Source organism: Poecilia latipinna, unplaced genomic scaffold (assembly GCF_001443285.1).
Source record: "Poecilia latipinna isolate Pla-1442-1.1 unplaced genomic scaffold, P_latipinna-1.0 Scaffold450, whole genome shotgun sequence".
Lineage (NCBI taxonomy): Eukaryota > Metazoa > Chordata > Actinopteri > Cyprinodontiformes > Poeciliidae > Poecilia > Poecilia latipinna.
Window position 1 is genome coordinate 178,052 of NW_015113066.1, and position 13,983 is coordinate 192,034.

The 13,983-nt window shown below is 38.6% G+C and overlaps 1 protein-coding gene across 2 annotated transcripts; it reads left to right on the top strand.

Annotated features, from left to right (window-relative positions):
* Window positions 1-94: 94 nt before the first annotated feature.
* On the top strand, window positions 95-11,492 carry gnpat (glyceronephosphate O-acyltransferase). 2 transcript variants are annotated; one of them, XM_015038737.1, is made up of 17 exons: window positions 95-257; window positions 791-985; window positions 1,166-1,342; window positions 1,407-1,536; window positions 1,629-1,756; window positions 1,844-1,919; window positions 2,301-2,452; window positions 3,227-3,357; window positions 3,899-4,137; window positions 5,086-5,178; window positions 5,269-5,436; window positions 5,672-5,751; window positions 5,828-5,968; window positions 6,869-6,968; window positions 7,049-7,142; window positions 8,270-8,334; window positions 8,423-11,492. In XM_015038737.1, exons 1-17 carry the CDS (start codon window positions 234-236, stop codon window positions 8,464-8,466), a joined length of 2,037 nt encoding a protein of 678 aa, XP_014894223.1. In that variant the 5' UTR covers window positions 95-233; the 3' UTR covers window positions 8,467-11,492. The 2 variants fall into 2 exon arrangements, with proteins under 2 accessions (XP_014894223.1, XP_014894224.1); XM_015038738.1 differs by having other exon boundaries at window positions 794-985.
* The last annotated feature ends 2,491 nt before the right edge of the window (window positions 11,493-13,983 follow it).

Consider the following 13,983-nt stretch of genomic DNA (forward strand, 5'->3'; position numbering starts at 1 on the left):
CACACAACGCGGAACACAGTAGCGGAGCGGAGTGGTCCTTTCCAGCTACCGTAGGTGTAGAAGTCCGGAAGTGAAAAGATGCCCCTGAAACGTCATTTTCCACAATGCTCACGCCCATGTGAAGCTCTGCAGCTGCTATTAGTGTCAAAAAGTGTTACATAGAAAGACAAGACAACAACATATCAACTCGAAAACATTTCCATCGAATGCAGCCGGTTGGTTTGTAACACAAAATGGCGTCCAAAGCGGTTTATTCGGTACGTATGTTGTGTTTGTCAGCTTGTTGAGCTAGCTGTGCCCTCTGTTGCTGAACACCTGATATTTCATTCAAACAGCGTGAATTATTGCATTTTTACCTTTAAATTGCTGCTTCACATTTTGGCCTAATTTGGCATTTTGGACTTTCCTAATTTTATAAATTTTAATCTTTTAAATTTTATTTTTAAGTGTTTAAACGGATATGCACCCACACCATGAAGCGATTGCATACACAGGCTGCAGGGCAATAGTGCAATATTTATATGTGTTTTATACAGTTTTAGATTAATTAATGCTATGCTATTTTGTTCAGCAAATGGCCTTTTTTGAGTATATGTTCCAGTTAATGATTAATCGATCACTAACTTGGTTAACAATTATTTCAATAATGATTAATATGATTAATCGTTTCGAACCTAATATTATCAGCTGAGCATGCTCAGTTAGTAGGACCTAAATGGTGTTTTTATTTTAGGGAATGCAAATCTTTGGGTATTTTCATGCCAAGTAATTGAGTTTGTCATTATTTTAGCAGCATAGAGATCCACTGCTGAAGAAGAGAGATGACTTTGAGGACATCCTGGAGGAGAGGAGGAAGACCAGCGACCTGAGATACGCCCTCAGGTGTTACACTCCCGCTCTCTATAAAGGACTGACTCCTTGCACAGTCAGCGACCTCAAAACTATGGTGCTGCAGTCTGACCAGCTGCTTTATGTCATCAATCAGGTGAAGTCAGGATTGCAACAAAAATGTCCAAAATCACAGCATTACTCCACATTTCATGTGTGTGTGGACGTTCAATATGGAGGCATTGCTGTTTCCTAGCTAAAAGATGTCATGGCGACAGATATTCTCTTAGAGCTGACAAACAATGCCTTTGTCAAATTTTTGTGATTTCTCTTTTAGGTTTCCAAGGAGACTGGCACGGCCACAGATGAGATCCAGTTGGAGGCGGAGGCCATCTTGGAGGAGATGGCTCACCGCTTGCAGCTTACCACGGTCCGCTTCTTTGCTTTCACGCTCAGTAAAATCTTTAAAACTCTGTTCAGGAGCATCTGTGTAAACGAGGAGGGCATCCAGAGAGTGAGTAGACCCATCAGGGAGACGCAGACTGATGGAAACATGACTAACTTTGATCCGTTCTCAGCTGCAACAGGCCATCCAGGAACACCCGGTGGTCCTTCTACCGAGTCACCGCAGCTACATGGACTTCCTCCTCGTGTCCTACATCCTCTACACCTATGATTTAGCCCTACCAGTCATTGCTGCTGGCATGGGTGAGTCAGTATCGACTGATAGAAAATGCTTGTATCGTGATTCGTTTTTCAGCCGAATCGTCCAGCTCTAACTTCCTAGAGTTTCTCTGCAGACTTCATGGGAATGAAGATTGTCGGGGAGATGCTGCGAATGTCCGGAGCTTTCTTTATTCGGAGGTCGTTTGGTGGTGACAAACTTTACTGGGCTGTTTTCTCCGAGTACGTCAAGACTATGCTGAAGGTGAAAAGGCTGCACACACACTGAAGGGACCTTTGGCAAATATTTACTCCATTTTAAGCTTTTTCTAAACGGTTTTTCTAATTCCAGAATGGCTTTGCACCCGTTGAGTTTTTTCTGGAGGGCACAAGGAGCAGAACAGCCAAATCCCTGACTCCAAAGTTAGGTAAATTATGCTGCAGGATATTAATAAACTGCTATGTCTGTTTTGTAATCTTTGTTGAACAGAGTTATTAAAATCCTGTGATTATTTGTTTTGTTCTCCTACCAGTCAGGTGTATAAGGTGTGTGAGAGAGACATTTCAAAACATACATTTTGTTATATTTTAGTTTATTTTGTCCTTGCTGTAGGTTGTAAAATAAGATCACAAGATATCATTAATAACAGTAGTCAGTTATATCAGATAATTGCGAATTGAAACAATGTGTTTCGTATTATATTTATCTCCAACATGGTGCTGGAAATGTTTGAAAACTTACCTTGAAACGTGGTTGAGTTTCTGTGTGTGGTAAAGAGTCCAGGTGAGACGGTTTTGTCGGGTTCCAGGTCTGCTGAACATCGTGATGGATCCCTTCCTGAAGGGGCAAGTGTTCGACGTCAGCCTGGTGCCGGTCAGCATCAGCTACGAGCGGATCCTGGAGGAGGCGCTCTACGCCAGAGAGCTGCTGGGCGTCCCGAAGCCCAAGGAATCCACGTCTGTGAGTCCTGAACACCAGACCTCATCAGTTCTGGATCACTACTTAAAGTTACTTCTAAAAGTGACCCATTATACTTCCTTGAACAGGTTAAGATGGGTCTCTGGCCTACACAAAACACGTTCATTAAATTTTTTTGTACAAAACTATTCATAGATAATGAGATAGTCAGTTCTTATTCATAAGTTTTTCTTGGGAGATGTCAGAAAAAAGTAAAATCCCATTAAAAACATTCAGAAATTTTAAAAACTGCAGACCAAAGGTGCCAGAACTCAGCTTGGGTTGCTAGGTAACGGGCCTGGGCTGGCTTAGGTTGCTAGGTAACGGGCCTGGGCTGGCTGAGGTTGCTAGGTAACGGCAGAATGCCTGTAGAATGTGACTTTAAAAACCTCCATCAGTTCCACAAATTTAAGCAGAAAGTGGACATAACAAAAAGTACAGTGTAGAAAAAACACCATATAAGACTAATTATAAATACCATTTGAAAAAAATATACATATAAAAAACTAATGTGTTATTATCCAGAACACAGTTTTGGGTAAGTGTGTTTGCTAATCTTATTCAGAAAGTTTTTGAAACGGCTCATTTTCCAGACACCATAAAAACATGAACTTATTGCCAAAACATTGCTAGATGGTTTTTTTAAAGTGCTTTAGTTTTTAGAAGCAGTAAATTGAAGCTAAGTGTGAGTTTTGTATGACACGTCTCCCTGGACTGGACTCTTTTCCGGTTTTTCTGGATCTAAATGTGCGTTTCTCCTCTGTTTGCTTCCTGCAGGGTTTGTTCAAAGCCAGGAAGATCCTGAGTGAAAACTACGGCAGCATCCACGTCTACTTCGGCCAGCCGGTTTCTGCCAGGAGTCTGGCTGAGGGGAGAGTGGACCGCTCACAGTTCAACCTGACACCGCGGTACCGGCATTCATTCACTCATTCATTCATTCATTCATTGGTTCAGTCATTTTACCTTCTTTTCTCCCTTTTTATCCTTCCTTCTTTTCTACATTTTGACTTTCTTCCTTTTCATTCTTTCTTCATTCCTTTCGTTTTTCCTTCCTATCTTCTTTCATTAATTTTACTTTCTGTTCTTCATTTTATCCTTCATTCCTTCCTTCTTGCTTTCCTTATTCCTTTACTTCTTTCCTTTTTTCTTTCCTTTGTTGCTTCATTCTTTATTTTCTTTCTTCCTTCCTTTTTTCTTCCCTCCTTGCTTTCATTTTTGCTTCTTTCCTTCCTCCCTTCTTTCTTTTCTTCTTTTCTCCTTACGTTCCTTCCATCCCTCTCTCTTTTTTATTTCTTATTTTTACATATTTAAGCTTTATTTAAAGTTTATCTTTGAACTTTAAGGAACTCCATGTTCTGACATTATATTCAGTAATAATCACCGATCAATACTGAGAATATCTTTGGTTATTGATCCCCTTCAGATAAACCTGACTGTGTTTTTCTTCAGGCACATCCCCAGCAAGCCCTCAGAGGGAATCCAGGACTTTGTGAACGACTCGGCCTTCAGGCTGGTCCGGTCCCAGGAGGAGAACATGGTTCTGAAGCCCTGGGTCCTTCTGGCCGCCCTGCTGCTCCAGAACCAGGCTGCTGGGAACAAACTGGGAGTTCTGGTGGAAGACCTGACTGAACAAGCCGTTTGGCTCCGGGATCTGTCCCGCCAGTTTGGAGCCTTCCTTCACTGGCCCGGTACGGTACCGGCCCAGTTACTGAGGCAGCAACAATAACAACAATAATGATAAAACATTGTATTTATAAAAGATGCTGTACAACAGAAAAGATTAAAAATAACAAGCAGTCAGAGAAATACCAGACATTTTTACTGGAGGTGCAGAAAAAATTGATTCTACAGAGCAGTGTTTCTCAAAGTGGGGGTCGAGGGCCTCGAGGGGGCCACCGTGGCAGGCTAATGGGGCCCCAGAAAGTTGGAGGGAAGATAAGAAAAAGGTAAAAATAATAAAAAATGAACCCAATACATTTTTAATCGTAACATCTAAACTGTTTTTTACAACAGCTTACGGGTATTATAGATGTTTTGTCTTTTAAAAAAGGAAGGGGAAAAGTAACTTTGTGGCAAAAACCTCAGAAATTTAGAGATTAATCTATTAGCTCCTCGAAAATTTGAGTAGTGGAAAACTTGCTAGAAGTTTGGAGAAATTTCTGAGCCTCAAACTTGGAACATTTTCAACTTTTGAAACTCTGAAAAAGTTTTTTTTTTTAGAAAAATTCTTAAATTAGTCTCAACATTTTTGAGTTTTTTTGTAGAAATCCACTCCTTTTTTCTATCTACAATGTCTGATGTACAAATACACATTTTTTAAATAATTATTTTGTCAGAAACAGTGAAAGCTCTGGTATCTAACTTTCAGTTTATAATTCTGAACTGGTTTGTGTTGGTTTATGAAATCTTAGTGAAATCCAAGGAAGGGGTTTGAATGCTTTAGCAAGGCACAACATTTTACTTTTAATTATTTTTTCTGCTGCAAAATGTTAATAACACACAGTTCTTTTTCTTAGGAGACTATATTCTTTTCAACTTGCTCCTAAAATGTCATTTTTTCTTTCGGTTTGCCTGGTTGTTTTGTAGTAAAGCTGATGCAGCTTAATGAGATTGTTTCTGCTCCTCTTCCTCTCCAGACCACGTTCCTCCCTCCAGAGTCGTTTCCTCCAGCCTCTCGCTCCATCGCAGCCTGGTCAGGGTCTCTGAGGGGAGAGTCCAGCTGAACTCAGGTTTCACTTTATTTCATGGAGACCTCTTGAGGCTCAAAGCTCTGATGGAAAGTCATGAAATCAAACAGAAGTGTTTTTTTTCTGAAACAGAAAGTGGATCAGGGTTTCCTCCGGCTGCGATGACGCCGGAGGAAGAGCTCTTGAGCAAGGCAGTGGTGGTGCTCTCCTGCGCCTCCTACAGGAACCAGGTGCTGCATGTCTTCATCCGGGCCGCGCTGCTGGCCTGCGCCGTCCACTCTGTCACCGGCAGCAGGAAACGTGAGGATGACTCTTCTTCTGCTCTCAGCCTTTTGCCGCTGCTAGCTACTAGTAGCATCTAGCTGCTAGCCACTAGCAGTTGGTACTACTAGCTACTAGTAGTTGGTACTACTTCTGGCTAGTAGCTACTTGCTATTAGCATAAATCCATTTATTTTTTTTATTCTTTCATTTATTTTTTTTATTCTTTCATTAAATGGTAGGAGCCTGTTCTGTATTTCTGTTCTGTTTTCCAGAGGAGATCTTCAACACCTTCAGCTTCTTGAGGAACATGTTTTCTAACGAGTTCATCCTTCGTCCCGGAGCCGAAGTTCAGGTGAGGAGATCTGGAACCGAGTGAACGATTTAAATGTTTTTATATCTGCCGTCGTTGATGTCTGCCTGTTTTCCAGGACTTTGAAGAAGCTTGCTACCTGCTGGTGAAAAGCGCAGTTCTCCAGATCCACCAGCAGGAGGTGCTGGTCACAGACAGCGGCCACCGGACGCTGGCATTCCTCACCAGCATCCTGGATCCGTTTGTGCAGGGATATCAGGTGAGCTTAGCTGGGATCAGGTGTTATTATTACTGTTTGATGACCCATAAATCAATATTTATGGTGTGATTCCATCTCTCTCTCTTTTTATTTCAAATATTCATCAAAATGTGGTCTAATCCTTCCTTCCAATGCTTTCCTCCTATCCATCCTTCTTTTATTCCTTTCTATCCTTCCTTTCTATTCTTCCTTTCTATCTTTCTTTTCTTTCTTCCTTTCTTTCTTTCTTTCTTTCTTTCTTTCTTTCTTTCTTTCTTTCTTTCTTTCTTTCTTTCTTTCTTTCTTTCTTTCTTTCTCTTGTTCCTTCCTTCTTTCTTTCCTATCCTTTCCTATCCTTATTCTGTTACATCCTTTCTTTCGTTCTATCCCTCCTTACTAATGTTTGTTACTATTCTTCCTTTTTTTCTTCCCATCAGCCTTTCTTCATACCTGTTCTTCCTTCCATTCCTTTCTGCTTTCAGTCTTTCATTCCTTCTTTCCTCTTTTTTGCTTCCTCCCTCTTCGTCCACTAGAGGGCACTGTTGATGCGACATCAGTCTCCAGTCATTTCCATCCATTAAAACATCAAAATTTCAAGCATTCAGTTTAATAATATTTTTATTTTCAGTGTCTCTGCTCCTGCAGTAGCATGGAGCTTCGTCCACCAGTAGAACCAGTTCATACTGGAGGCAGGAAGTGTGTCTCCAGTCCCTCCTGAGGTTTCTTTCACATCATGTTCTGTCCTTTCACACTCGGCTCTCCCTCCACTCTGGAGTTTTCCCAGTAGTGAAAAAGCTTGTTGCACGGTCGGCGTCCTGCTGAGTGATGCTGCATGAGGAAACCAGCACAGTTTGAGCTGATGTGTGAAAACGGTTTTAATAGTCGGGTTGTTATTTATTTTATTTTTTATTTTTCTCCCAGATGGTGTGCAGGTTCCTCTGTGAGGAGGCGACAGAGACTCTGACTGAGAACCAGTTTGTTCCTGCTGTCCGGAAGTTCTTCATCAAACACCTCCTAACAGGTTTTTTAAGATGTTTTTATTTACATTATTTCTAGCGACATAAAAATGTTCATTTATTTTTGTGTGTCTGCATCATCCAGGAGGGTTAAAATATGTCGAGGTTTTGTCGTCGGACCTCCAGAAAAACGCTCTGGCAGCTTTACTGAGACTCGGAGCGGTGCAGAAACTCAGAGGGTGAGTTGGGTTTTATTCTTCCTTTGGATAAACTAAAGACCCGACGCTTCAATTCCAGGGTTTGTTTACATGTTTACTCAGTTCTTTGTTAAATAAGTTATAATAAAGGTTTTTAAAAGGACTTGTGATAATAAGAACAAACTGGGAAACTGGTATTGTACATTGGATTATTTTATCATTATTATTTAAATTAATATTTATGTTATTATATTTTATATTATTATTTTTTTATTTACTTATTTTTTTATTAATTATATATATTTTTATTTTAAATGTTTATTTGTATGTATTTACTTTTTTATTATGTTATACTTAATGTTTCATTTTATTTTATTTTTTTATTGTAATTATATAGTTTTTCTATTTAATTTTTATTATAATTTATAATTATTCATTTTATTATTAATATTCATTTTATTTGTATTATTTCTATTGATAAGGATATATTATTGTGCAAAATAATACACATTTCATTTTATTATTCATTTATTTTTTCTTATTTACATTTATACTTTTTATTATTATTCATTCATTTTATTTTTATTATTTTATACTTCATTACTTAATTTTATTTATTTTTACCAAAATTATTTATGCATTTTAATATATTATTATTCATTTATTTTATTTTTGTTATAATTATTAATACTTATTCATTTTATTTTTTGTTATTACTGTTTAAGGATCAGATATTGGCTCACTTGTCTTGTGTGAAATAACACACTACCTTGAAAATTATGACTTTTTAACCAAATTACAGCCACACTTCACTTCAAAAGAGATAAAAGGAAAACGGAACAAATGATGTAATGATTCATTAATAATGAGTTGGGGGCGTGGCCAGCAGAAGCTCATTTGCATTAAAATGACGGCGCCCTAAGCAGCTCAATCTGAAAGGAACTCAAAATAAGCAGATTAAAACCTTGTTATCTAAAAATGATTTTGTGAAAAATACGTAATGAACATGTTTTGTCAGGTTTTGTGCAACTTTCCTAATGTGTCCAAGGAAGAATAATAGTTCACCTTTAAATCAGTCATTTCACTCGTCATTCATCTAAAAGTCTTTGCGTCTTGAGTTTTGGGCCGTGGTGAGAATAACCGAAGGCGTTGCTGTTTGTCTCCTCCAGAGGAGCGGATCAGGGAACTCTGAAGGTCAACACGGTGATGGTGAACTCCCTGGAAGACACTCTGGGTGAGAAACAAGCAGAAAAGTTTTCATTTCTCATCCAGAATTTAAACAGAATTGCTTAAATTCTCATCGGATTTATTTTATTTTGTAGGAGGAAAGCTGCCTACTCAGAAGACGCTCGCTGCTCGACTCTAATCCAGAGACGGCGTCCATCGAAGCAGACGATCGGTGCAACGCGGCGGGTTCGCTCCTCTGAACGAAGCGACCCGATTGGCCGGTTGAACGGGCCGGGCCAGCTGCTGTTCTGGCGCCGGAACAAAAGAGTCGCATCAGAACGCGGCTGCAGCTGGTTTGTTTTTCTCTTCTCGTGTTTTCCAGGCTTTCAAAGATGCTTTTTATAAACCTGCATTAACGGCGGATTAACGAGGTCTGAAAGGGTTCAACAGAGATCGTCTGCATTCACTCAGAACGGCGGCCATTTTCTATTCTTCCTTATGCTCTTTATGCAAACGCTTGCACCCTTTTAGTCGTCATTTGGAGCCACTTGTGGACCTACTAATGCAGTGTGGTGTGCACCTTTACCTCTGACAGATTTACTTTGTGTATTGTTGAACATTCAGAAGTTTGCACACAGTCACCATTTAACCTTTTAGGGTGGAACGACAAAACTATTAGAAACAATGATTTTTAGTAACTCCAGATTTATGGTTTATTTCCTCTAACTCAGGTTTGGTTGAAGCTTTCGTCACTTGATTTGGTTAAATTTGAATTATAATCGGCTTATAAAATTCTGTCCGAGCGTGGGAAAACTCCCGTTGTTTTGAGTGTCGTTCACACGCTTTGATTTAGATCGAGGTTTCCCAGAAGTAACGTTCATCAAATTCATCCAGTTTTAAACTGGTTTCCTTGTGTTTCAGGTCATTTTTCTTGTTCGTTTCAATCGGTTATCTTGTTGTTCCACCCTGATTAGAAAATAAAGCTGTTCAAGTAACTCAAAAATCCAACATTCATGCCTACGACTGCATATCTGACCAGAGCTGTATTAATTTAACTTTTGTCAGCCTTATTTACTCTGACACTTTGATAAAGTAGAGTTTTCTATATGTAAAAAACAGAACAGAACTGTGTTTTTATTCAAACTGAGTCTGGTTTCTCATCCACTTTTAGGCCTTTTCCCACAGTGACAGAAATTCAGCCATGTTTGTTTACACAGTGGAGATGTTGCTACAAAATTAATGTCAGGTTCAACTTTCGCCAAATGTTACATGAATCTCACCAAAGACGCCTGTTTGAGTTTTTCATTTGTTAGGATTCATTTTTCATACTTGGTTTTGAGTTGTAAGACTTTTTCTATCGGGTGGAAATGGAGAGAAAACATGAAAATTTGGAATGAAATTTATAAAAATGTTACTAAAGCAGGGAGCTATTGTTAAACTAGAGTCAAACTTGATTTTTTAAAAATGTTTCCTGTATTAATGTTAATTACATGAATGCCTCATAAAACATCGGATTCAGTTTTTTCTCAAAACAATCTGAACTGCTTTGTTGGCTGGTTTTACCTTTGAGGCAAAACAAAACTCTCCAGTTATAACGATTTGTTCAGATTTCTGCTGCAGGAGTTTATAGCCTCATACTTTATAAGATATAAGTGGTAAAAACATTAAAGTGGAACATATTTCATTGTCATTGTCCTCCCAAGATCCCAAGACAATAAGTCCAACTTCTCTGCCATGTCAGCTGCTTTGAGGGCTTAGAATGCTGAGGTGACTGAATCTTCATTGGTGCAGACAGAGCGTCTGCATGGCATGACATGATATTAATTGGTTACTGAGAAATTACTGCATTTTCTTAACTTTTGCAGCAGTAAATTTGGCATTTGAGTTGGAATGCTGCAGAATTTTCAGTCTGGATTAGTTGGATATGAAATTGCATATGTGACAGTATAAAATATGGTTTTTAAAGAAGTAATGCTGGAGCATTGTTTACTTAAAACGGCTTGTGATAAAACACTACATGAATGCAAAGCAAATGTAACAAAGTGGAGGTGCTTTTAAAACTTTATCAATTAATAAAGAAATTATTGCAAAGTCGTAAATGATGTAAAGTTCAAGTTTAAAACTTGTGGAGATCTAAATCTAAAGTTCCCAAAATTAGTTGGTCTGGTTTGTTTTTGTTCCCAAAAACCCAGCTGTTGATTCATGCATCAAACAGTGAAAGGAAAATACCATAAGTGTCACCATTTATGCTGAACTACAAACAGAACCTGGAAAATATGAGAAATTGCATTATTATTTCATTATATTCAAGGAAGTTTTTGTGTTTTGCATCATAATACTTGTCCTGTCAATTTTGCAATAATTTGAAAGAAGATCTGGGTGTTCTTTTTTTTCTACATTAGGGTCATTGTAGATAGAAAAAAGTAGAAATATCTGCCAGAAAAACTCAAAAATTTTAAACTAATATCAGAAATTATCTAGCAAAAACAAGAAAGAATCTGCATTGGAAAAGTCCAATGCCAGAAAATGTTTTATTATTATTTAAAAATAGAGCCTAAGAAGTCAAAATCTTTCTAGAAATAAACTCAGAAATTTTAGATTAATCTTAGAAATTTTCTGGAAAAAGAACTTGGACATTTCTGAATTTCAAAATTAGTTTCTCAAAAATTTTTGACTTAAGAATGTCAGAAATTTCTACATTTTTCTAGAAGATTTCTGACACTAATCTCAAATGTTCTGAGTTTTTCACCTGAAATTTGCTCATTTCTTCTATCTGCAACAGCCCTAATTTACTGTAGATTTTTTCAACATTTTTGCCTGGAAGAATATATTTTCTAAAAGAATCTGTTTCCTTTTAGTTGCATTTATTCAGTTCAAATGTATTTCTGGAAGCCAAATATTTCCTATTTGAGTGTTAACAGAAGCAAATAAAATGTTTTTCTGAACTTTAAATAAACAGGAAGCCAGTCCAGAATAGCTCGAGCTTTAAAAATAGATAAGAGTTTTGTTGTTTTCTGTTATTGTTTTCATCGATCTTGACCTGAAAACCCTGCAGGAAGAGAACTCAGCCAGTAAAGCAGCAAAAAAATAATCCATATGTGAACAGCCAAAGTTCAGATCTGCCATATTTGTGTGTTTTTGTTTAAGTTTCATCATGTCTATGTTCAATGTTTGCATTAACTGTGTGGCTGAAAAGCTTGTAATAAAGTGTTTTCAGAGACGGTCCTCAGTGTGTCTTTAATTTTACACTAACTGGGTTGTGTGGTGAGGATTGTTTGATCATCCTTAATGTGACTCCGTCACTCCGAAACGTTCGATCTGTTTGATGCGCCGCTCTCTTGTGGCTAAGAAAGCCTCTTTGATCGTAGCTGATTAAAACATGAACCCTGTGTTTGATCATGATTAAATCTTAGCTTAATCATCTCCAAGCTCCTCCAGTGGTTTTCCGTCTTTATGCTGACTGTTGGCGACATTGTGAAGTGCGGTTTTGGTGAGGCTGGTTTAAGCAGCTCTTATTATCTTAATGAACATGTTTGGGACCTTCTCGCAGGCATCAGTTTCAGTTCAAACACGACTCGCGCTGAGTGGCGTTAAAGCTCATATTCACATATATTTCCGGCTGTTTGGGGGATTAACTCGCTGCAGATGAGTCAGAGCTGCTTGAAACAGGACGAGGATTTTATTTGCATATGGCAGCAGAGCGTTAATAAGGGAAGTTTTAAATGTTTACTATCAAATCTGACAGTTTACTAATTAAATCTGGATGTGGGAATTGGTCTGAGCTAATTTTGCGTCTGGCAGGGCTCCCACTCAGTCTGGGAAATTTGTCTCTTTTGTGTTTACAGATGCATTTCTGGTTCCTGCTGCCAGAACTGTGCAAGCTCTGAGCTGGTGGCTGCACTTTACTCCAAAAGAGATGGATCCTTTTCTTTCTTTTTTTTTTGCTTTATTAAAATTGATGCTCCCAGTTTGTGTCTGAGCCTAACTTGCAAATCAAAAATTTAATTCTGTCTCTGAATGTGAGTCTGGTAGAGGCCATAAGAGACGTAAAAGGAGTTTCTACAAAGTTTTCTTTTTTCTTCCACATCCCAACGATCTGCTGCTTTGTGGCAATCTACAACGTAAAACCCAAATAAAAATGGAAGTGTATGGAATGTGACAAATTAAACTTTTTCAGGACATGTTAAAGAAAGCAATTACAGAGATATTAGATATTTGGGAATTAAAATCAGGTTTTACAAAATTTGAGAATTATTTTCCCAGAAATAACATATGAAAGAAGATTAAGAGTTACTGGGGGAAAAACACACAACAGAGTACTGACTTGAATCTCAAAATTTGGACTTGAATTTTAAATTTTGGACTTGAATCTTAGATTTTGTACTTGGATCTCAGAATTCATACATTTTTCTCAGAATTTGAACTTGAATCTTAGAATTCAGACTTGAATTTTAAATTTTGGAGTTGATTCTCAGACCCTAACCCTTTATTCTCAGATTTCTGACCTTTCTCAGAATTCAGTGGCTTTTTGTTGTTGTCTTTTTCCTCAGACTAGCCTTTTTTTATTTTTCTGACTCTGATTGCCACTTGGGGGGAACCAGCTTTCTTTTTTCCACTGGCTCTAATTTTCTCGGGACAAACTTGATTAGCAAATCCAGTTTTGAGGACGAATCACTGAAACCTCCCTCTAGGTGTCAGACTTGTCTCTCTGTTCAGGATTCAATCTGTGGCAGTTTGTTGATGAACACACACTCTCTCTCACACACACACACACACAGACACACTGTCACAGCAGCATTTTTCATCAGGTTTCGTGGCGCCGCTGCTGACTAAGAGACTGCTGCCAGCAAATCCACCACTTCCCATCCATATTGCCCTTTCTTTCATACCCACTCGCTCTCTGACAAATTATAGGTTCATCTAAAGTTGCCATGCCAAATTGTGTATATGTACACACACTCTGGTCCATCCATTCGTCTAACCGTCTATTCATCCATCCAGTTCCTGCAGCTTTCTCGCTCCCTCCATCTGTATCCATCTCTCGGAGGTGTCGGCCGCAGCCGTATCAGCACTTTATCTGCTCCGTTATGACAAGCTCTTATTGAAAGGGGAGGTGGGTGAACACAAACACACAGATTCAGGACGGCAACACCCAAATAAACTACCTTCTGACCGCTGGAAAATAAAAGCTCAGGCGACTGTTTTGCAACCGTAACTGCTTCCTGTTTGGTTTTGTTTTGTCCTTTAGGTCTGACATTTCATTTCTTTACTCTCTGTTTGCGTGAGTGTGCGTTAAAGGGTGACTAAGTCCTGGGCGGTGATGGCGTTCTGCCCAGAGGGCTGTGTGGAGGTCTGTATGGAGAGAATTGATCAAAAGAGAAAAGGGAACCTGGTGGGTAATGCTTCAGCAGTTAACCTCAGGTAATAGTGGGTTGATGGATTCAGTTCATTTTCAGCAGCAGATCCTGTTTATCAGCACTTCGCTGCGGGCTAAAGCTTCAAGAAGAGCAGCGGTCAATGTCAAATCTGGAGACTGCTGAAGAAAACAAGCTGGACTCAAACATGTAAAGGCTGCCTAACTTGAGCCAGACACACTGGTGTGAAAATGTACAGATTTCTCCTGTTTGTGGGTGTGTGTGTTTTTTTGTTTGTTTGTTTGTTTTTATTTTGTCATTGTAATGTTAAAAACGCAATTATCCAACCATACATCTTTGAG